The sequence below is a fragment of the Diuraphis noxia genome, unplaced genomic scaffold (genome assembly GCF_037042655.1).
Source record: "Diuraphis noxia isolate RWA-SAM2 unplaced genomic scaffold, SU_Dnox_SAM2 contig0001, whole genome shotgun sequence".
NCBI lineage: Eukaryota > Metazoa > Arthropoda > Insecta > Hemiptera > Aphididae > Diuraphis > Diuraphis noxia.
In genome coordinates this window covers 51,619,726-51,643,973 of record NW_028301711.1, presented here as the reverse complement: position 1 = coordinate 51,643,973, position 24,248 = coordinate 51,619,726, and the positions used below count along the sequence as shown (strand labels likewise).

Below are 24,248 nucleotides of genomic sequence, written 5' to 3'. Positions count from 1 at the left end.
TATTTAAACAAACGTCACAACACTATTATATACTAATGGCCTAAGGCTAGGAAAATGAAGCACTAAAAACCTACAATAAAGGAATTAAAAAATTGCCAATAATGCTACAACAAAAAAGCATTTAACCAGGAAAATGCAACTAAAAAAGACAAACATTTTTAAGTTTAGCTGACTTGTCGGCATAACGTATTGTCGATTACTGATATCGTGGTTCCGCGAGTCGCGACAATACTCCGTACGCTAGCACTCGAATATAAACCCCCAACCCCCATAGAAATTCCTATAATTAGGAAATTCTAAATAATATTATTGTAAATTTAGACATAGTAAACAAGTCAATAAATATCGTTCTCATTGCGTCTGAAGTCCAGACATAATATTAGGACGATATTACAGACGTCGTATTACGTAACCACTACTCCCCACTCGGTAATCAGTAATCACAAAATCTAAGAATCTATTTTCAGAAATATTTTCCGATAAGGCGATAATATTTCACTTCGAATTCACAAAATATATATAATTATACAATTAAAATAAATGAAAAAATATTAATTTAGATAAATATTAAAAATATGTACGTAAATGTTAAATATGCGTATAATTAACAAAGACCAATTAAAAAGCTAATAAACTGACGAAAAAGTACCAATAAGGCAATAAAGCATTTATTTACGAATATCAAAAGAAAAAGCAAAAACAAAATTGCATATTTGAACTCTGTGATGAATGAATCGAATTTTGTTTTTGATTAGTTATGCCCTGGAGTACTATGAAAGAAAATGCAAATGCTACAAAATCCTAGCCCTACCGGATATTACATTGTCTTTACCAATTATATTATCATTGTATTCTGAATAGGTAAAATAATAAATAAAAATAGGTAAAATTGGGGTCATGTAAACTTTAACAGTGAACAAAAATCATATAAAATTGAGTTCATGTAAATTGCGTTAGTTGATCATGTTATAATATAAAATTAATATGATATATTTGTTATGGTTTTTACGCACAGCACAAAATAAAGCGTACGCACCAATTTAATATTAAAATAATGAATGTATTTTTATTAAATTGTTAGTAAAAAGATTTAAGTATAGCTGCAAATGTTAAATCAAACACTTTTTATTTTACGACTAATTGTACAATAAATATAGAATTCTCTGGTTGAACATACGTTATATTGTATAATGCTTGGTTCTAACTAGGACTGACTGACTCTCTACATAACTGTGTGTTGTCGAGACGGTGCTCCGTAGTGTCACATCAACAACCCTTATTCAGCGGTTCCCACGATAGCAGAGTCATACGACACACATTCTGTATTTGATTATAAAGAAATACCTGTATATATGTATTAACATAGATAGATGTTTTAAAATCAAATATGTAATAGTCATGGGTTCTTAACATATTATTATAATTATTTATAAAAACTCATAATTTTTATAACAATAATTGCCCACATTTAATAATAGTTATGCATAATACACCAAAAAATATTTACAATTTTAAGACAAAAAATTAGTTTAAAATATTTTTGAGTTTTTTTAGTTAGATATAATATTGAGTTTTATAAATAAGTAAGTTCTTGACAATGGTGGAAATTCCATTTATCCATCACAGGTAGGAAAATAAAACTGGCGGAGTTTACATAGACCATTTTATCTAACTAGTATTCTAGTGGAGTTTACATCGCCCAGTTTGGGATAATGATAGTTATTTTGTATAGTTCACATACTGAAACGACTGCATGGGCAAGCAATATGACCCAGTATGGGACCATTACAGAATATTTCATCACTGGGAGCTGGGAGACTAAACAACTGATCTTAAAAATGCATTAGATTTCTATCGATATGACGATATTATTAGAATGATTATAAATATCATAATAATAAAATTATGATCAATGGTAATTATTATCTATTTCTGAATAATAATTAGAAATCAAAAATCGATTAAGATTAGAATTTAATTTTAAAAATGGACATCACCCGAAATGATCCTTTTTTAATGTTCCAGTGCGTCCAGAATAAGGTATCATCCGAGTGCGTCCCAAGAAAAAAGGTCATATTTTTTACATAACCCGAATGCGTCCCAGTTCATTTAGAGTTACCCAGGGTACACCAGGGGGAGGTGAACTGGCTTACACCCCAAACATATTTAGTTATTTGGTTATTTAATTATTATATTATAGTATTATTATAAAATTAAAAGTTTATTATTATATAAATGTATTCAATTATTTAGGTTTACATACAATTTTAAAATGCTGGGTTAATATTTAAACTATTTTTTTGGTTGACTTTTTAATGCCATGATTTTTACATAATCATATCTAGAGATTTTAAAAGTTTTGTATTTTTGTATATTTTCTTCGATGAATTTAATATTTTTTTCGTTGACTACTCTATTTTTTTTAGGTCTTTGATTAGAAGTTTTATTTTCTTAGAAAAATTAATAGTATAATTATACTAATAATTGTATATTTTCTTTTAATAAGTATATTATTAGTTATCAATGCATTTTATCCATAAAGATAAATGTTGTTAGCAATAATATCGCGGACGCACACGGGATATACCAATATTATTTGTGATATTATCGCGGACGCAAATGGGATATATCAACTTTTTTAGCAATATTATTGCGGACGCAGTTAGGCTATTAAAAAGGTACGATATGATAAACGGGACGCACTCGGGAGTTGCCCATCATTTTGTACCGTTTGGACGAGTGAAATCATTTTTACCTGTGCGAGGTAAAAACCGAGTGACAGATGTGGATGATATTATTGCTAATCATTATCAATCAATATTATCTAAAATAAGATCACGATTCAGAGATGCTGTCCGAGTTGTACTTAATAACACTGTAGTGTACTATATGTGGTGTCTAGTGTAACATTTTCATATGCCTACGCGTATTTAAAAATTAATTCTAACAGTAGTAGTCAGTTATTATAACGTTATAACTTATAAGTTATACGTTATAATTATTTACATTTATAATGGATTTAAAAATCAAGGAACAAAACAAGTACATTGAATCAAATATTCTTCAAAATTGAAACTATTTGATTTCGTTATACGAACAAAAAATGTAACGTAAGTGTCTTAGGTTAGGTAAGATAGTAATTAAAAAAATATATGGGCAACTCCCGAGAGCGTCCCGTTTATCATATCGTACCTTTTTAATAGCCTAACTGCGTCCGCAATAATATTGCTAAAAAAGTTGATATATCCCATTTGCGTCCGCGATAATATCACAAATAATATTGGTATATCCCGTGTGCGTCCGCGATATTATTGCTAACAACATTTATCTTTATGGATAAAATGCATTGATAACTAATAATATACTTATTAAAAGAAAATATACAATTATTAGTATAATTATACTATTAATTTGTCTAAGAAAATAAAACTTCTAATCAAATACCTAAAAAAAATAGAGTAGTCAACGAAAAAAATATTAAATTCATCGAAGAAAATATACAAAAATACAAAACTTTTAAAATCTCTAGATATGATTATGTAAAAATCATGGCATTAAAAAGTCAACCAAAAAAATAGTTTAAATATTAACCCAGCATTTTAAAATTGTATGTAAACCTAAATAATTGAATACATTTATATAATAATAAACTTTTAATTTTATAATAATACTATAATATAATAATTAAATAACCAAATAACTAAATATTTTTGGGGTGTAAGCCAGTTCACCTCCCCCTGGTGTACCCTGGGTAACTCTAAATGAACTGGGACGCATTCGGGTTATGTAAAAAATATGACCTTTTTTCTTGGGACGTACTCGGATGATACCTTATTCTGGACGCACTAGGAACATTAAAAAAGGATCATTTCGGGACGCACTCGGGTGACGCCCAAATATATTAAAGCTGACAATACATTTACACAATCATGATCCTAGTACAAAAAGGTCTTTAGCTATAGACAATGGCGAATGCTGACTCCGATGTATGGGAATGTTCATTAGTCATTTATTATAAATTATAATGTATTACAGTTCTAGGTATTTAATTTATAATTAATAAATAATACACAAATTTATATTCATTTATAAATAAGACTTTAATTTATATGTTATGCAATAGCTCTTACTTTAATAATACTTTAATAATTTTAATTGAGACTTGACTAACTTGACTAACTTGACTAACTCTAAAATAAGTTACCTTCACATTTTTTTTTATTTATAAATGAAATCAATTCTTCTTTCTTTTTCAACAATTTTTTTTTGTCACTTTATTGTAAAAATCATCGCTCATTTTTAAGTCTTCTAACATATTTTTCTCAATCGATAATATAACAAGAGAAGATAGTATATCTTCCCTAGAGTAGACATACAATATGTTTTTATTCTTTCAAGGGCATAAAATGTTCTTTCCACTGATGCTATTGCACTTGGAATAGTTGCAATTAATTTAGCTAGTTTATATATTTCTTTCATCTCCGGGTGTATTAGGTATTTCAAAAATTGGTTTGTTTTTAAAATCTGCTGAACTTTACTTATTAAACTCATTTTTTAACCGGAGAATATGAAAGAAATATTCATACTGCTCCTCTAAACACTTAAGTTCAATATCAAGAAATACTTTACCATATTTTTCATACAACTCAGAATTAAGTAATAAAAGTAACTCCAATTTTCCCATAGTATTTATTTTAAATAATATAATTATTATGGTACTAAACACTATTAAACTAAACGATATTAAATAATAATAAAATAAAACAAAACGGAGAAAAGTTGTTATATACTCATACTCCTAAATTGTATACATTAAGATTTAAGATATTGACGAAGTGCAACAGAATGAGCATGCTCTGTGTGCTTAATACCGCGTCTAGCGGTTGTAGGCCTCGGAATTACTGATATTTCACAACGTTAACAAGTGTCGTATAGCTTGCGCAGTGCGCACACATCTATCGCATGCTTTGTAATACTGTCATAAAATGTTACAATAAAGATAAACACAAATAAGTTTAACAGAAATAGATGACATTACTGTCATACATTATGTTTCTTTTAAAATACGTAATATTGATTATAAAATAATTTTTGTAATTTTATTAATAACGCGTGTGTACGCAAAACAATAACATTAACAATACAATTTTTCATTGATGACTTAATAAATTATATTAATTCCTTCTCATCAGCCATCATAATATGTATATAGGTACTTAAAATAGGTATATAGGTAATATATTATTATAATATTTACCTAACATTACGCGTGAGGTGATTATAAATTACAATATATATTGGAGGGCACCAATATGTTGTTTCAAAATATATTATGGGAAAGTACCTAACTATCAATTGAAAATTTTAGATGATGCATACGATACTACGAATTACGATATATGTAGGTACAGAATTAATATCAAGTAACAAAAAACTGAAAAAACTGTTTACATTATACATATTATAGATAGATTCATATTATTATCTACCTACATTTTAGTATAACAACAAATATAAAAAATGTCAGTCGTTAAAAAAAATTGATGTGGGTGGTGGGAATATTTAAAATCTAAAAGGAGGCCTTTGTCCTTAAATGAAAACCTAGAGTAGGAACAAATCACTTAAAATATATTAATTTTCAAGTCAGTAATGAATTTGGTATCTGACCTCCCTTCATCAACATTCTTTAGATTATACTGATTAAAAACTATCAACGGTGGAAAGTAATACGTCAAAAACATATACAGTTGAGTACCAAGAAAGCTTTTCATCTTGAGATCGAAAGTTGTAAGACATCATATAAGTATATACAGTGGCGCACAGTAGATTTTTCACAAGGGTGTCGAAAATATATATCTCGCGGTACCCACCAACCCCACAAGTAAAATCTGAGTTTATACTCTTTATACAATTAATATTAAATCAAACAAATATTTATCAAAATAACATCCGAATTCACCCAGAATCAGTCACACTCACTAACCTAACCAATTCTCTGAGGGGTGTCAGTCGACACCCCTGACCCCCCCCCCCCCAGTGTGCGCCACTGAGTATATATAAAAACAGTTTATAGTATATAAACTAACCTAACCTCCCGTTATCGCTTTTATGCGTTCATTACACATCGTATTAAATTATGTGATGAAAATACAAAACCTTAGCCATAGTCTATATAACTATATAGGTATTAGGAAATTAGGTAGGTACTTAAATACTATAACTTACGAGTGTGAATTACATTGGATAAAATTATTTGTTTATAAAACAATATAATAATAATGCATATACGGTCGAGCCTCCAAAATGCGAATTTTTTTTTGCCACTTGAAGTGTTTTTGGTTGTGTTCATAACTTGAAAAGTACAGTACCTACCTAAAGTGGAATTTATTTTTATACGCTTTGATATTCTAAAAATATAATTGAGACGCTACTGTACCTACATATACCTATATAGCGTATCCTGGTGTAAGATATAATACAGGGGCGAATGCAGGAAAAAATTTCGGGGGAGGGGGGGGAAGCTTTGAAAAAATTTAAACTAGGTATTCATAAATATCATATTATTCATACTGTATTACACTTTTCTATATTTTATATTAGTCACTTATACTACATACATAAATACATAATACATATATAATATTACATAATAATATAATATCGTAGATAATAATTAATAACTAATTATTACAATTTGTAGGTAAGTGTAGGTTAGTTGTAGGAATTTCCGGTAGACGGCAATTACACTCGTCGTCTGTCTACATTACGTACATCATTGGATTGGCGGTCTTCGATGTCGATCAGTTATTAATAAGTTATAACATACTGTCATACTCACTTCGAAACTGCATTATCATACATTTTATTGGTGATTTTACTGTATCCATTAATTTACAAACCACGGGAGAAGGGAAACTTTTTAATAACTAATAATTTATTTTAATTTTTTTGAAATGTTATTAGTAATACACTAATACATTTGTTGGTCGGATAATTTATTTTTTGTACCTACTATTTCGGGGGGTGTTTAAATCCCTAACCCCCCCTGCGTTCGCCCCTGATATAATATTATAATATGCACGGTATATATATTTTTAGGGGAATACGACAAGCGTATAGTCGTAATAATAATAATTATGGCCAACTGGCCAAGTAGGCATATTATAGCCATCACTGTTGCAACCTTATACCACAGAATATATGAGATATAATTTATAAATGTAATATATTCTGTGCTTATACGCTGTTATAGCTTATAGTACGATTTAAGTTCTCGTCAATCTTATATAAAGATATAATAATGGTCAGATTTACATAATACACAATATAAATATATAAAATAATACATAGTTATCTTTATTCTTTATTTCTATATTATATTATGTGTAAATGTGTAATAGGTAAATAATAATAATAATAAATGTATAAACAAATGGGGTTTGCGCGACAATGATGATGACACACGCGCTGCAACAAAATTGCAGTGTCTATCAAACGATCAATCGAGAAACCGGCAGTATTACTAAAATTCAATTTCTCGACAATCTACAAAAATCGATCATAATATAGGCGGTATCGGTGTAGGTAACCTGACACCGACTATTATTATGACAATTATTGCAGATTAGCCAACAAAAACCGTGATCGCGATTCACCGCCTTCTGCGTTACACATTATATTACAATAATATTATACTGCTGAAGGTACGTAGGCATTATATTATATTATAATAATATAATATAATATTTACACGTCTGCGGATGTTGATTCGACGCCGTTCATCCGAAACGAGACGGCTACGCGACTCCGTCCGTCCTGATCGAAGTCCACAGTCTCGGTTTCTTCTCGGGGCACGGCATGGTACACTGAAACATTCAGACAAAATAATAAAGAATAAAAAAAAAAAAACTCGATGATGTAAAACAACGGGACACTTATAGTATGATTTTAAATACTTGCGATACGCAGTCAGGAACAAATAATGTGACACATGCTAGGGGACACGTCAGCACTCCTGCAGGTTTGGATTTTGATTTTTTTCTTTCAAATATTCATTTACATATTCACTATATTTCAAAAACGTATAAGTAGGTAGGTTTTTTCTACAATAGATTCACGTTATCAAATCGAAACCTTATAATCTTGCAGTGTAGGTACTTCGATTTTAGAAGGTTACATAGTGTTATACCTACCTAACAGAGTTCGAATTTTTACATAGATTTGCAATTGTAATACGCTATTATTTGTCTATTTTATTAAATAAAAAATAATAAAAACAATTATGTATAAAATTCAACATATTTTGTATAGGCTTCGAAGTACTTTAAAAAATATTATGCTTTGAAATAAGAAATCAATTATGCACAATACATTTAAAAAAAAAAAATGAATTATTAAAATTTTAGAAAATTTTTGTTTTTAATCATGAAAAAATGTGTTACCAACGTAAAACGGACTTCCCGGCACATTATGTGTTCACTGTTCATAGAATTCCAATTGAATTAATATCTTATTTAAATTTAAATAATAAATTAAAATCTTATATAGTTTATCCATTGTTAAGATTCTTTTTTGGCTTCTTTCATAAATATTCATTTATATTTTATAGCACAGTATTTTTTGGTTCACCACCTCTTCTGTTAGTACCTTATCACATTAGAATTTATTAATGAACGTGTCGCTATAGAAAACATCTTACACATTTTTAATTAACTATTAAATAGCTTTAATTTCGTTACAAAGATTATAGGCATAAAAAACTGACTTGCGCATAGCAGTTAATGCTGGATAAGAAAATATTGCATACAATGCCAACGAGTAGTGTATTCTTAGGTACCTATTGAGTAGGATTGATAATAGTTATTTAAGTGTGAACATCACACAATTTTATATTATAGGTACTGTATTTTTCAAAACATGAGTAGCTTTTATTTTTTCAAAATTTAACAGAATGAAAGTTATTTTTTCTTTATAATATAAATGAATATGAAATTCTAAAAATGGGTATTTTAAAATTTTAAAAATAAAAATAAAGATTTTGAGCGTTATTTTTATTTTATTTTTTTATGTTGGACCATGGAAAAATAAGGCATGATTAATAATTATTATATTAAAAGGACGTTACACCCGCATGAATTGTCTTAATCAAACAGATCTAACAGAAAACGATGTCTCACGGCAATAGACAGAAAACATATATAAAACGATTTAACTATGTGATAAATTAGTTATTTAAAAATCAAGCAAAAATATATGAATAACTATAATTACTGTCTAAAATTTTTAAGGGTTAAAACTAAAAATTGACAAATACATATTCATAATCAGTTAAATAATAATGCATGGGAACTCACTGTCACATTTTTTTGTAAATTTACCAACATTTATTAATAAAAACTTCCTATAGCGACTTTAAGTAATGAAAGTAGGTGTATTGTTATTTTGAGAGGGCATAAATATTTGGTTGTTTCAGTTTTTTTTAAAGTACCTAATTGAGTCAAATAATAACAATCAATAACTAATAATCAATTAGTCACTTACCTTGCATAAAATAATATAAATCTTTATCATTTATTGATAACATTTACAACTAAATAATACTTGTTCATATTTAGCTTAAAATCATCTATATAAATAAATATTTACCTAAAGATGTAATTATCAAGTTACCTCCATAGAAATTAATATTTAATTAATTTACTGTCAAACTTAGAAAATTCAAAGTAAATTAATGTAACATCTTAATCACCCATGAAATACGTCAACAACATACAATAGTTTTATTTCATTTCATGAAGTACCTACCTAAAATAATTATTTATATTGTTCATATTTTAGTATTTCATAGTTTATAATGTTGAAAACTAGATTTATAACTACTTAGGATATTAAAATAAAAATAAACAATTCATAGTTTTTCTAAGTTTTATTAAATAAGATTCTAATTCTAGAATTGATACACTGGCTCAGTCATATTTCATAATACGGGGACTATATTTCTATTAAAATACTAAAACAAACACTACAGTCTAACTACTATAACACAGTAATCATACTATAATATATTATCAAACATAATTTTAAAGTTATAATCTAGAACAACATTTTTAACACCCATTTGTAAGGGCAACGAATAACGTCAGTTATCGTAGAATGTTGAAACATACTAAGCCATTTAGTTACATTAAAATATTGAGCATGCTTATAATATATAAAATATTTTCTTCAATACATATTTAGTAAATTTGTTGTGAAGTGATGCATAAAAAAAATTTCAGTCCATGCCATTTAAACTGAAATGAAAAACATAAAATAAACAATAACAATAATAGTAATGTAAATCAATTTATTAACAATATACTTAAATAATAATCAGTTTTTAGGGAAATCTATAACATAAAATATTAGTTGTGATGATTAATACTGAGGAGCCTTAGTTAAGACTTTTTGTTTTTACTTTTATTTTACAAAACAAAATTTTAATGTTAATTTATTTTCTTACTTTATCTAACTCTCTATGTGTAAAATTAGTAATAATAATGATAATTTATAGAATTTACATAAATAAAAAATTGTTTTTATTATTGTTTATATTATATAATGTATATTATATTGTAATTAGGGAACAGATTTATAAGCACAAAAAATCCTCAAAATATGTTTCTAAAAATCTATAAAATGCTACAAAATATGTACTTAAAATTTCAATTAAAATGATGTAAAACATAAGTATAAATGATAAATATATGTAGCTGTAGATGGGAAAATGTAAGATGAAATAAATTGTGCACTATAAATAAAAATATAGACTGTTAAATTACAAATATTATACAAAATAAGGTAAAAATATTGAAATATGGAATATAATATATAAAATACAATTAGTGTTATTTAAATCGGGGAAAATTCTTAACAAATTTCTATTAGCTTATTACAATACAAACAAACATTTGGATATAAATCTGTTCTCTTATTATGATATGCACTTACAATAAACTTATATTGTCAGTTATCATTATTTTAAATAATATATAATTTTTATGTACCTTTTATTGATAATATTGTACCTTTTTATTATATTAATTAATTAAAAGATAACAATTTATAAAAATAATTATTGTTTAAAACTTGTCAGTAGAAAAAAATGAAAAAAAAAATTAAGTTATAGTTAAGCCTAAACTCGGCATTAAATATATTTTATTAAATTTTTGAGTTTTTTGATAATTTTATTTCATATTTAAAGAAAATTACATATCAATAAAATATATAGCACACCAGTATTTAGATAAGTCAATTATTTGACTGTGTAACTACCAATAACAACAATTAAATAATTAAAATACTAATAATGTAATATATAAAAAAATAAGCATTCTATTATCATTAAATATAAATACAACACTATTAAAATAAATATTAGTTATTGATGATTTTTTTGTACGTACATTTTTGATAATTTCTGCCACAATAACAGATGAAATATTTTTTGTTTAACATAAAACAAATGATTGAAACAACTATCAATATTACTGCAATAATTCCTAAACAAAATTGAAGAGGCATTAATTAATTATTCAATTAAAAACAATTTTTAATTTATTATAAACTTATAAAGACATCATAAAATGTTTTATACTAAGTCTTAATGATTTAATTAATTTAGAAAATTGGTTCATTTTACATATTATGAGCTGTAATCTTGTACATACTAACAAACAAATGGCTCAAAAGCTATAAGTTGTTTTTTTTTAATCCATTTGTTGATTTTATTATTATGTAAAATATTATAAGTCTAAAATATTATTATTCTTTAAATTAATTTTTGAGTAGGTATCATGTATTTTAATAAAATATAATATAGTGTGTTAGATGTATCACTATTATATATTATTTTATAGTAAAATTCATTTAAATTTCAATCATTTTATTATGAATACAGAACTTAACAATACATAAAATACATTAATAATATTTAATGTATTTATCAAAGCTTTGTGTCTATAACTTGGAAGAAAAATATTTTTTTATTTTCAACTTATATGTGCCACAAGTCAGATTTAATTAGAAAAAATTTTTTTAAAAATAGTACTATAATAAATATTAAATATAATAATTATAATTTGTAGTATAGTCTATAATTTAATCAGTTTAAATAAAAAAAAATGTAAGTTTATATTTTGGAAAATTTTCATCTAATCTTTCCTGTAAGCTGTTGATATTTTTAACACACTTTTACTCAGCTGATTACTGCAATCATGGGAGGTTTAGTAAAATAATTGAGCTAACACAGTTAAAATATATATTGTAAAATAAAAAATAAACAAATACCTTTTTTTTTATTAGTTTAAAAATATTTTGTAATTAGGTAATACGTTTTTATATTATACGAAAAAAACAAAACTAGATTACAACTTACCAATATATGCCAAAACATTACTTTCCTCAAGCGTATGGCATTCTTTATACCAGTCTGTAAGTAAAATTGGATTCACAACATCAATAAACTGGTCTAGGTCGCATGCTATTGAATCACAACCAGGAACATGAAGCAAATAAGGATCGTGAGTAGAAGTGTTTCTATATGATACCTTTAGAGTGAAAACCATTAATTAATTTAAATTTGGTACTTGAAATGTTAAATATTGAATTGACTTACAGTAACAACATAAGTATTATTTGAGTTTTTACTCTTCCTAAGTTCTATAAACACAGCAGCAGCATAAGGCGGTAATTTATGATTGTAAACATTTAAAGAATGTAATAAACCAGCTACATTGGTATCATGAGCTGAGTACACCCATAATTTGAAATCAGTTTGCATAGTTCCATTCCGTTTTTGTTTCATGTTATTAATTATTTCATTAAGCAGTACACCTAAAAAATATAAATTAAACTATTATAAACATTTAATCGTTTTATATAAGTTAGGATAAGAAATCTAATCGATATTATGTGCAAGAGATAATTTTAACTTAAGAAAAATAAATAATTATTATAGTTATAAAATGATGATATAAATGTTTAAAATCTACTAACTATTAAACAATTGAGTATTATTCAAGATTATCATTTTATTGTTTTTGTCTAAATCATAAATTATTTTATCAAAAATGTATTGATAATATTATTTACTATAACATATCTTTTATAATATTTATATAAGCCTGGATTAAGATAATTTTGGGTTCAGGGCTAAATAATTATAATATACCCATTTTTTATACATTATAATAAACATACTACCCCGAGGTCCATACCCCTCTGTCTCCTTAATTGTTCGGTATTGATACCATAAAGATATTATGATGAGTTGAAATTTCACTTTCTTTTAGATATTGACTATGTGAACAAAATTAATTTAACAATATTGAAATGTGGTAATTTATGTATCATACAGTTAGTTAATAATAATTTTAAATGTTAATTATTTTAATAAGTGACATGTATTTAGTAGTACTATTATTTAGCTTGATATTAAATTAATACTAATATAATATTATTATGAATATTGAATATGACTTTATTCTTTTAACTTTGTAAATGACTCTTCATATATTTGTTATTGATTGATTATGAGTACCTATATTGTATAATTGTAATTTTAATAAAATATTATGAAAATACATACGTTTCGAATTTTGATACTGTTTTACTTTTTGAGTTATTATAATATAATAATATGAACATTTAATTAAAAATATTACTACTTATTTTGGGTCAATATATTTATATGTAGATAAGTTTATTTGTTATGAAATTTTGTAGATTTTTGATTATTGATCGTAAGATCGTAAAAAAAAAAAAAAATGATGTGTCCATGATAATGATAAGTGGTTATGATTTATATATTGTTTGTCTCTCTTACATAAAACATAGTTCCTAAGATTACGGATAATATTGATTCCTATAGTAATTTGTATTACCAAACAAAAGAAACCATGTAGAACTTCAGTTAATTAAGTTATAAGAAAATATAAAATATAATAGTAACTATCGTCTTTCATAATCAATAAAATAACAAGAAAAAATAAACAAGTTTTGTGTATGAGTATTATTACAAATTATCAAGCCTTGTAATTTTTTTTTTTACATTATTACCTAATAATTACATAGTTATGTTATTTTTTAATATTTATTGATTGATGAATTTACACATACCACAACTTAATTTCTTCAATATTGGAGTATACGTTGGCAATAGGAATGCCAATTCAGCAACTTCTCTTAATTTGTCAGGGAACACAGAATTGGTCCAATTGGGTAATGTATAGTTGAATTGTGTCTAAACAAAATAAACATATAACACAAATAAGTAAACCATTTGTGTAAAATTTATATTAAAATATTTTTATAATTAAGTACAAATATTTTAAATTTATATTCATTAATTTTAAGGTGATATATAAAATTGACGAGACAAAATCAAACTATAATCACCTAAAAACATATGTAAACATCACAATTTATATCTAATATTAATAAACAGTGGTTTTGATATATTTAAAAAATATGTTTTCTTAAATCTATTTTCAAAGAAAAAAATATTTTTTATATAATCTCCCACTAAATAAAGTTTAGCCACTCATTTAAGCCAGGTATTTATCAAAAAATGAGTAACTAATAAAATTGAGTTAAATTTAATTCTTATAATCTGTTTTAAATAATCTTAAAAAACTAAATAATTGTTACCTCAACTAATAATATATCATACAAAGTTAATGTGTCATCAATTAAATTAGTAAAATTCATGCCACTGTTTTCTTTAAGGTAATTGTATAAATTCTGGTGATCTTCATTAAATTGTTGGATTTCTGGTAAATTTTGAAGGTTATTAAAATCTTTTGTAAACCGAGGACAATTATTACCAAAAGACAAAGACTGAAAAATAAAGGCATTTTAATGAATTCTTATTAATACAAAAAAGAAACAACAATTTATAATATACATCATAAAATATAAAACAAAGTTTACCTTATCAAGATCTCGTGGCACTGAATGAATTGGAATTGGTTGCCATAAATTTCCTAATTTGTTGTTCCATTTTTGATCACTACTTGGTACATATAAACCAGCTAGATTAACAGCAGCACTCATTAAAGCACGATCTACACTGGTACTCCGAATATATATATCTTTACTTGAATATTTAATAGGCAAAAAATCACTGTATCTATTTCTTAACCATTTTCCAAATTCATAATGCCTTTCTTTTCCTTGCTAAAATCATAAAACATACATAATTATTTAGTGAATACATATAAATAGCTCTAATAGGAATGTTAAAATAAAATTATAGTATCCAATAATTGTAGAAATAATATTTACAACATTTAGAAAATACCAATTACTGTAGGTTATTTATAATAACTTATTATCTTGTCATTTTAATGATAAACTATAGAAGGATTATAAATGAAATAAGAAGTATGCTCAACATGAACCGCATTTTAGTCAAATTTTACGCATATGCATGTGTTTTTGTGCATATTGCATTGCATAAAATTAAATGTATACATGCAACATCACTTTAAGTTAATTGTTGATTGACTTGATTGGATATATAATATCAAAATGTCTAATTACACAGTATTATGATATAAGGTAACTAGTATAATATTATTAATTATTTTTTTGTTAACACAACCATCAAAAAAAAAAAAAATAAAAACTTACATTAGTCAACTGTCCATAACCCATGGGCCAGTATGATGAGTTTCTATAAGGATCTTTTGGGTAAGATAATTGAGTAATCGCTCGATCACCATGTCTATAAAGCTGAAATTAAAATTAAAAAATTATCAAATAAATAAATATGTAGCAATAAAACATTTAACTAAAATTATGAGTTAGGTATAATATACAAAATACATATTACACCAATGAATATACTTTAGTAGTCATTGTTTGATTTTTAGGAAGCCAAGAAATATCAATTACAAACAATAAAGTATTTCAAATTACAGCCAAATCTCAGCAGTAATTCAATATCAATATAATATATGGGATAATGGGCCCAATTTTGTAAATTAAAAATAAAAATAAAAATTTACCTAATTATGTACATTATTACATATTATATTTTATTTTATTTTACTACAATACATAGCCCAATTACAAAGGTATTATAATCTTGTAGATACAAAATATACAATATATTTACCTACAAATAGACTATATTATAATATATTACTATGTCAATAAAATTATGATTACTATAAAAAATATTTAAGTAGTTTTTATTATTTCAATGAATCATATAGGTACCTAGGTAGCTTCTTTTAATTTTTTATTGTTGGCAAATATCATTTCCTAGATGACTTTTCTTGCAATTTTCTTAGATAAATATAAGGATTATGAATTTATTATTGTATTTTAATTTTAAGATTGAGTTAGATTACTTGATGTGTCCTATTAACATGTGGCTGGATTACCAAAGAGTATGAGTCTACTGTACATTGAAATAATTAGGTATCCAACATTTGCGCAAATGTAGGTTAGAAATAAATTTTTTATTTACCTAAACATTTAGGGAGCTACTTACATTCCACTCTAGGTATATTCATAACTATCTACTGTAATTTATTGATAGTTATATGACTAGGTAAACCAATTGGAATTCATACCTACACACTCGATTGAACATAGTGCATTTACTTATCTACATGCAATCATTGCATAGTAAATAATGTCATTACAACTATTTAAAAGCTTAATTGATTACTACTCACCAGAGATGAAAACACAAGCTCGCCGTACTCTTGGGCCAGCGGATCGATGGCCAAACAGAAATTGGTCGTCACAAGCGAAATGGCGGTCATCAACAAGAGTGACGAACGCATCGTGCTGCCACAGGATGATAGAAAAAACAAATACCTACACTTATATTTGTCCTTCAGAGTGGCCGGATTTTGAATTGAGAAGTAGGAAGAGGTACTTATCGTCGTTTTTATTTAATATTCATATTGTTGCGACGGTTTTGTTTGTTTTACATACTCACGGCCTGCGTTAAACAAACATCATTGTTCAATCGTCGACAGATGACATATTTCGCACGACTACAAATCGGATACATGGGTGTAAATATTTTGCGAGCAAAACAATAATACGTAAAGCGAAAAAATATAATAGTATACGCAACTATTATTGTTATTATTATTACTATTATTATACGGAAGACTGTCTAAATGTTGAAACGGAACGTGAAGGTAAATTCGTTAAATTATTTTTTCGTTTTCATTTAGAAACTACGAGTCCCATCGAAGCGATGGAGATCGGTGGCTAGAAACTTTGTACGCGATTTAAATATTATTGTTATTACTCCGATTGTCGCCATACGTTAAAACCCATTATAATTAATATTATTACTATTATTATTCCTTATCATCGTTATCAACAACTACAACAACAACAATAACAGTTGTATTCGGCGCCACTTGCAGAGTTGCAGCTGATTAAACTATTTAAGAGGCCGTTCTGGTAACAATATTCGGCCGTAAAAACATACTTTCGTACTTCAAGTTTTCCTCAGCTTTGGGTAGTCGTAGAAACATAATTTTTGCACCGAAATAAACGTGAGAAGTTCTTCTAGATTTATCGTTCCAGATTTTCGAATTTTCTGTTTAAACCGATTATATATGCAATATGCATTTGAAATTTTTAAAAAATTTTAAATTTAAAAAGAAACATAAAATTCACAAAAAACATATCAAAAATCAGAAACTACAAAATCTAGGAGAACTTCTCGCGTTTATATTGGTGAAAAATTATGTTTCTACGAGAGCTGAGGAAAACTTGAAGTACGAAAGTATGTTTTTACGGCCGAATATTGTTACCAGAACGACCTCTTAAGATTATAATTATATAATATTTTGCTTAGCAGTTGTTGGCGCACTCGCGCACTCCAAGCGCCACTGGTAATATTCATTTGTGTAATATTAATAGTATTATTATGTCACTGCCAATGTTATAATAAATAATTGTCTGGTAGGGCAGATAGATTCTAACGTCGCACGGTAGCGAGTGATGACGCGGGCTGTCAATTTTAATAACATTTCATTTTTATAATATTATTATTATCGCTGTATATTAATATATTATTATATCTTTAACCTTAACATTCCCTCCTACGTAGAAAAATTTGAATATCCGCCACTGATTTTATTTAAATTTTACGATATAATTGAGTAAGAATTTCGAAAACGAAGATTTTATTGGTACCGATACATACCTAGGTACTATGTTATAGACTGCTGCAAAATTATACGACATGGGACGAGACTTATGAATATAGAGACCGAAATTATATTGATAATGTTGAATTTAGACAATTTTTCTAAGGGAGGCCCACTATTTTTTATGACGCCATGCATTTTAAAATTATGAATTATTACAAATTAAATTAACATTTAACTATTATTTAATAGTACGTAATACCCGCATAATATGTTGTATCCGTCTTACAAGTGCGTAGCATAACAAATTTTACGATCAGCCGGTCACATTTAGCTCCGTTAGTTTAAAAATTGGAGTGAATTGACCTCTTACAAAATTTTAAGGTAAGATTATTGTTTAGACAACCTAATGGGGTTTTTACCATATTTTAATTTTGAAGCGAGTTATAAGTATTTTAAGATGTACGAAAAATTTACGATTTTAAAAACACTTGCAACTCGGTTCAAAATTAAAATATAGTAAAAAGCCTTTGAGGACGTCGAAATATTATTCTTACCTTTAAATTTTATAAGAGGTCAATTTACTCTAACTTTTAAACTAACGGAACTAAACGTGATCTGCTGAGCGTAAAATTTGCTGTCATGCACTTGTAAGACGGAGACAACACATGTGTGGGTATCACGTCTTCTTATGATATTTTAAATTTACAAATAAGTAATAATAAAACAAATATTATCAATTACGGTTAGATTAATTCTAGCTTTTTACGTACCTATAATAGTTACGAGTATCTGCCTATATATTGTAAATTTAATAAAATATGAATTTTGTTAACAGTTGTATTCGTCAGGAGAGACATTAGAGCTAGCGCAACCAGCATAATAGTACGTAAGCATGAGACTTATAATGTCGGGTCGTGGGTTAGATCCTCACGTTGGTTGCTACTTTGGCGCTTTGTTATAATTTAAAATAACAATTAATCTCTAAAAATATAATAATTGAGTAACACAGTAGGTAACAAATAAACAAAGGTACATATAATTATATTGCTTTAACACTAACACCATTCCAAATAGGACAGTCTTCCTTTCCTGTTTTCTGCAATGTAATTTTACCATGACTATAAATAATGTAGGCCAGTGGCGTGTTGAACTCATTTTTGGTGAGGAGCACCACACTTGTCCGTTATAACGAAATTTCCATCACAGTAAAAAAAAAAATTATAAAAGTAAACCAGCTTATTGCTTATTTGCATTTTCCTAATTATGCCATGCAACCGACCAACGACGGCCTATTACTTTTAGTTTTTACTACTAAATACTATTTTTTTGAACTATAATTAACAGGTTATATGCTGTAGATTGTAGAACGTATGTTACATATATTAAGTAAGACACATATTATTATTACCTATGCGTAGTATCTATATTTTTACTTTGTATGATATACCTATTCTCTAAGGTGGCTTTTAATATTAAAAAGGAATTAAAACTTTCTCATTCCTGCAGGCTGCAGGCTTAGCTAGCTAGTCCCTTTCCTTGTTTCAAAATAAAGAAAATATTTTTTGTTCCTCAATAATTTCAAAATTGTATTGATATGATATTTTGTAATAATAATTATTTAAGTAGGTATAGTTGTTTTGTTTTTAAAATGTTTGATTTATTTATTTTCATGTAAGTTAAGATCAATAAGACTGCCCTGATTGAATCGATTATTTTAATAAATATTTTCAATATTGTTGTATAATAAAGCTCATTATAATATTGATTACATTTTTAAAAAAAAATGAGGTTTTCCGTAAAAGTTATTTAAATTCCTATATTTAAGAATAGGTATACGTACAAAAAAAAAGGACAAAATAAAATCGTTTATATTTCTCTACAAAATGAACGAAATTCCATCATATTCCTTCCCACGGAAAACGAATTATGTTCCCCTTAAGTCATTGACAATTGAACAAAAATTCAAATCATTGGAACAAGTTATATGTATAATATCATGACTATTATGTTTATGTAATAAGTTTTATTATTTATTTTTCCTTATAAATTTATATTAGGTATTTATACCAGTTATTTATATTATATTACCTATATCAATACAAGTGACTGGGTATAGAAAAAAGTAAATATTTTGTGTGTTTTATTTTGCTGCATTCAACTTATTGTCTTCTTCAAGCTTTAATTGCATTATTATTTATATTGATTAATAATTAATGATTTTAATTTATTATGATCAATCAAAACAGGATATTATACATAAATATATCCCTTTTTATAATATTGTCTGATGGTCGATGGAGTTTCAAAATAGCCTGCTTGAAATCATGCAAACCTAATAAAATCTAAAATGACGCCACTGAATTCATAAATTATAAATAGCACGATAGGTAGCTAGCAGTCAAATAATTATTAATTTATTTTGTTAAAAATTATATACTATTTAAGCAATAAACAATGGTTTTCGTATATTAAAAAATATTATTTTCGAATACTGTATTAAAAATTTTCCCGTGCCCCGTGGTGATTTCAAATTAATTGTTGATCGAAATTCGACATACCTACTTAATATTAATTCTCGTCTTTGTTGTATATAAACAGGAAAGAGTCAATTTATGTACTGTATGATATAATCACTCTTATTTAAAGGATATCAAATACTTAAGGAGATTGCAAACGGATAGTTTTTAAGGAGTTCAGATTAGGCAATAATATATGTGCGTGCGTGCGAGCTGTGCGGTGTGTGCGTAGTAAATGATCATAAGTGGCACTACCGACTAGATTGGGAAACGGTGCGAGCGGAGGTTCTGAGAACATATTATTATATCATTTTGTAATACGGGTGATGATAATTGATAATAATATCATAATTACATATCCGTTGTTGTATAATGTTATAATGTTAATTGTATAATGTTATAAGGAATGTTTTTTTTTTTTTTTTATTGATCTTTAAAATATGAAACATCGGATTCTACAGTCATTACTTCATTAGTATTTAGTAGTAAGAAATTATTTATTCAACTATTAATTTGTTGGTCAATAAAATAAAGCTATATTCATGAAATAATCAAATTGCAAGTACAATATAGCGGGAAAGTGGATGTCGCTCTGCTGTACAGTAGGTTACAAGTGGGTTACTGTAATGGATGGAATGAAATTTGAATCTAACGATATTATATCATTGTATACGAAAAACGATTCTGAATGGAGGCGATTTATCTGTCAAGAATAGCAAATGCTTATATAAATATTCAGTGCAAATTTCAAGTATCTGTATAGTCTTTTGTTTTAGAGTTACACCAAAATAAGAAAATCGCTAAATGAGAAATCTAGTGAAAATCTAATGTTGTAAACATTTAAATCTCAAAGCTCAAAGAAAAACTTAATTTGACTTTCTGGTGGATATATTTTTTTTTTTGTGATAAAGGTTGACAAACTTGTAAGAAATCTTGTATTAAAATTTTTTTATGAATTTCTAGCTTAAAATAATTTGCGAATTTTCGCGATTTTTACGTAATTTGTCAAAATTCAAACTTTTTGAATGCTTATAAAAAAAAAATTGTGACCTTATGTATTTCTTTTATTTTATAATACATGCCCTTTGTGTTTTTTCTTCGGGATAATCTAATTTTTTGCTTTTTAATATTAAAAATATTGCTATCCATTTTTAAAACCTAATACACTGTATATTATAATCTTTGTTGTGCATTAACGTAAGAAAGTGAAAATTATGCATACAGCGTGAAACTCGATAAACAATTTTATGGCTGAAATGCTGAATGCATACTGACATACTGTAGTTGTACATGCAGAATTGCAGACATTATTTAGCATTTTACAATAATTAGTATCAGTGCGGATATATTTAATCATGTGTTATAATTTATACTCTAGACGTTCCAATATGACATTATTCGTAAAAATGGCTATTGCCTATTATATAGACCTTCTGGTATGTACCTGCAGATTCTTAGAACAAAATTATTTAGTGAAGGAGTAGTAGAAAAACATTTAGGTACGTACGCGACACGCACGGCACAAGTCACTGCAGCTACGACGCCGCGCGCGTGAACAGTGAAGGATGTATGCTAATTTGTATTCACTTTTTGTCAATCCTACCGATGGACCTAATGATACGATAAAACTTCTGAAAACTGATTTTAATTCCTTAATATGTCCTCTTGAAATCTATCAAGCCACATTTTAAGATTTTAGATTTAAATAGTGAATAATCAATACTTTAAATGTTTAAATTTTTAAATTTTTTAAATATTCAGACCAAATTTAAAGGAGTTGGAGATCGAAATTTTAAAAAGTAGACTGATCGATTTCAAGTAGACATGTTTACAAATTCAAATTAGTTTTCGGAAGACTTATCATGTTAACAGTTCCATCAGTGTGATTGATAAGAGATTGATATATTTTGGATGAAATAATAGACTATGCAATCCCCTTAAACCATATTATTGTTTACCCTAATAACAAAATACGCAGCCTTAAGTCTTTAATATATACCTACATCAATAGTCGACAATAGCTATACACAAAATAAAACTTGGTCTATGAAATCAGTTCGATTATACTCAATAGTCAATACTCAGATTCAGTAGGTACCAGATTACCTATAGACTATAAGCAAATCAATATAATTTTCTCTCTCTCTCTCTCTCTCTCTCTCTCATTTAATCTCCTCTATCCCTCCCCTAAAGACTAATTCTTTTTAATATTTAGAATGTTTAAGTTAATCCCGGTCTTTCAGCCTTTTCAATCATTATATCAGATATTAGGTATCAATATAAGGTAAGTTATGAAAAAAGAACTCTATTTATTTTAAAAGCGGTGGGAGTCTAAATATTTTATTGTTTATTAGGTATAACTACTTTATTACTTTTAAAAATGCTAATTTATTTATTTTTCACTTTATTTTTAAAATTAATTAATATAATTATGTTTAATTATGTGTATTATCATTTGATGCCACAATAAACTAGTTTGTAAATTAAAAATTAAAAGATGATAAAAAGTTGCAAAGTTTTTAAAATACATCAGCAAATATGTGGTAAGTTCGGTTATGTTAAAAAAAGTGAAATTTCCAATTACTAAAAAAATTAAAAATTAAACCCCACAAAGTTATTTAATAATTAAATTTGTTTATGAAAGTTTTTTCACAACTTAAGGCATATACTATCATAATATATTGCGACATCGGCCGATCACTTCCCCCTCTCGAGACATATGTATTACGTAAATTATTTTATTTTATATGTCGACCTACCTACAATATTTCAATTATTATATTTAATTATAATATTATACAATTATTTATTACAATATGCAATCTCACCGAATAATCAGAATTATTCATTTATCTCGATATTTATACGGAAAAATATCCCATACAAAAATGTAATAATATAATATAATACCCGTATTATAATTTATCAGTGGCACTCGGCAGTTGTATATTGGTATGGGCTGCTGTTGTATCACGTTACAGTTCACGGCGGCGGACGAAAACGACGAGATCGAAAATGAATCTGTCACTGCGAAGACAGAGAGACGCGCTGAGACTGTGATGTATATCACGATGTCGGGTCGGATCGAACCGACTGACGACGACGACGACGAGTGATAAATTGTAATGAAGCTGCGCGCTTGTACCATCGCCGATAGGTTATACCTACCGACGGCGACGACGACGCAGCGTAAAAAATAAATAAAAACGCTCTCTGGTGCTAAAAAGGCCGTAAATTTATTATTGTTATGTGGTGATGGGTATTGGTCAGTAAACGAAACGACATATAATGCATAATATTATACACAGATAGGCAAAAGGCGTATAGCGTTAAATTTGCATTTAGGTATAGTATAGGTATATTATTTTTTATTGCGAAATCGTAAAAAATGGCCATCTATATAGAGTCAGCTAGAACTGTAAACACGGGTGCTTTAGGAATTCAACCCACCTTAAAAAATGGAAAGTATATAAATGTATTTGCAATCATGTAAAACTATCTATTATAGTTACCAACATATTTTAAGTATTTTTTATTAGGTAAGTATAATATATTGTTT

General features: G+C 26.9%; 1 protein-coding gene across 5 annotated transcripts; it reads right to left on the bottom strand.

The window, feature by feature from the left end:
* Positions 1-7,327: 7,327 nt before the first annotated feature.
* On the bottom strand, positions 7,328-23,821 carry LOC107170967 (prostatic acid phosphatase-like). 5 transcript variants are annotated; one of them, XM_089215803.1, is made up of 10 exons: positions 23,600-23,821; positions 16,728-17,054; positions 15,673-15,774; positions 14,971-15,216; positions 14,689-14,877; positions 14,158-14,281; positions 12,656-12,873; positions 12,416-12,587; positions 11,445-11,540; positions 7,328-7,865 (listed from the first exon to the last, which is right to left on the bottom strand). In XM_089215803.1, the coding sequence occupies exons 2-10, from the start codon at positions 16,836-16,838 to the stop codon at positions 7,747-7,749; spliced, it is 1,377 nt and encodes a 458-aa protein (XP_089071929.1). In that variant the 5' UTR covers positions 16,839-17,054; positions 23,600-23,821; the 3' UTR covers positions 7,328-7,746. The 5 variants fall into 5 exon arrangements, with proteins under 5 accessions (XP_089071929.1, XP_089071930.1, XP_089071931.1 ...); XM_089215804.1 differs by having other exon boundaries at positions 16,728-16,999; XM_089215805.1 differs by lacking the exon at positions 23,600-23,821 and having other exon boundaries at positions 14,971-15,071; positions 15,138-15,216; positions 16,728-17,354.
* Positions 23,822-24,248: the final 427 nt, after the last annotated feature.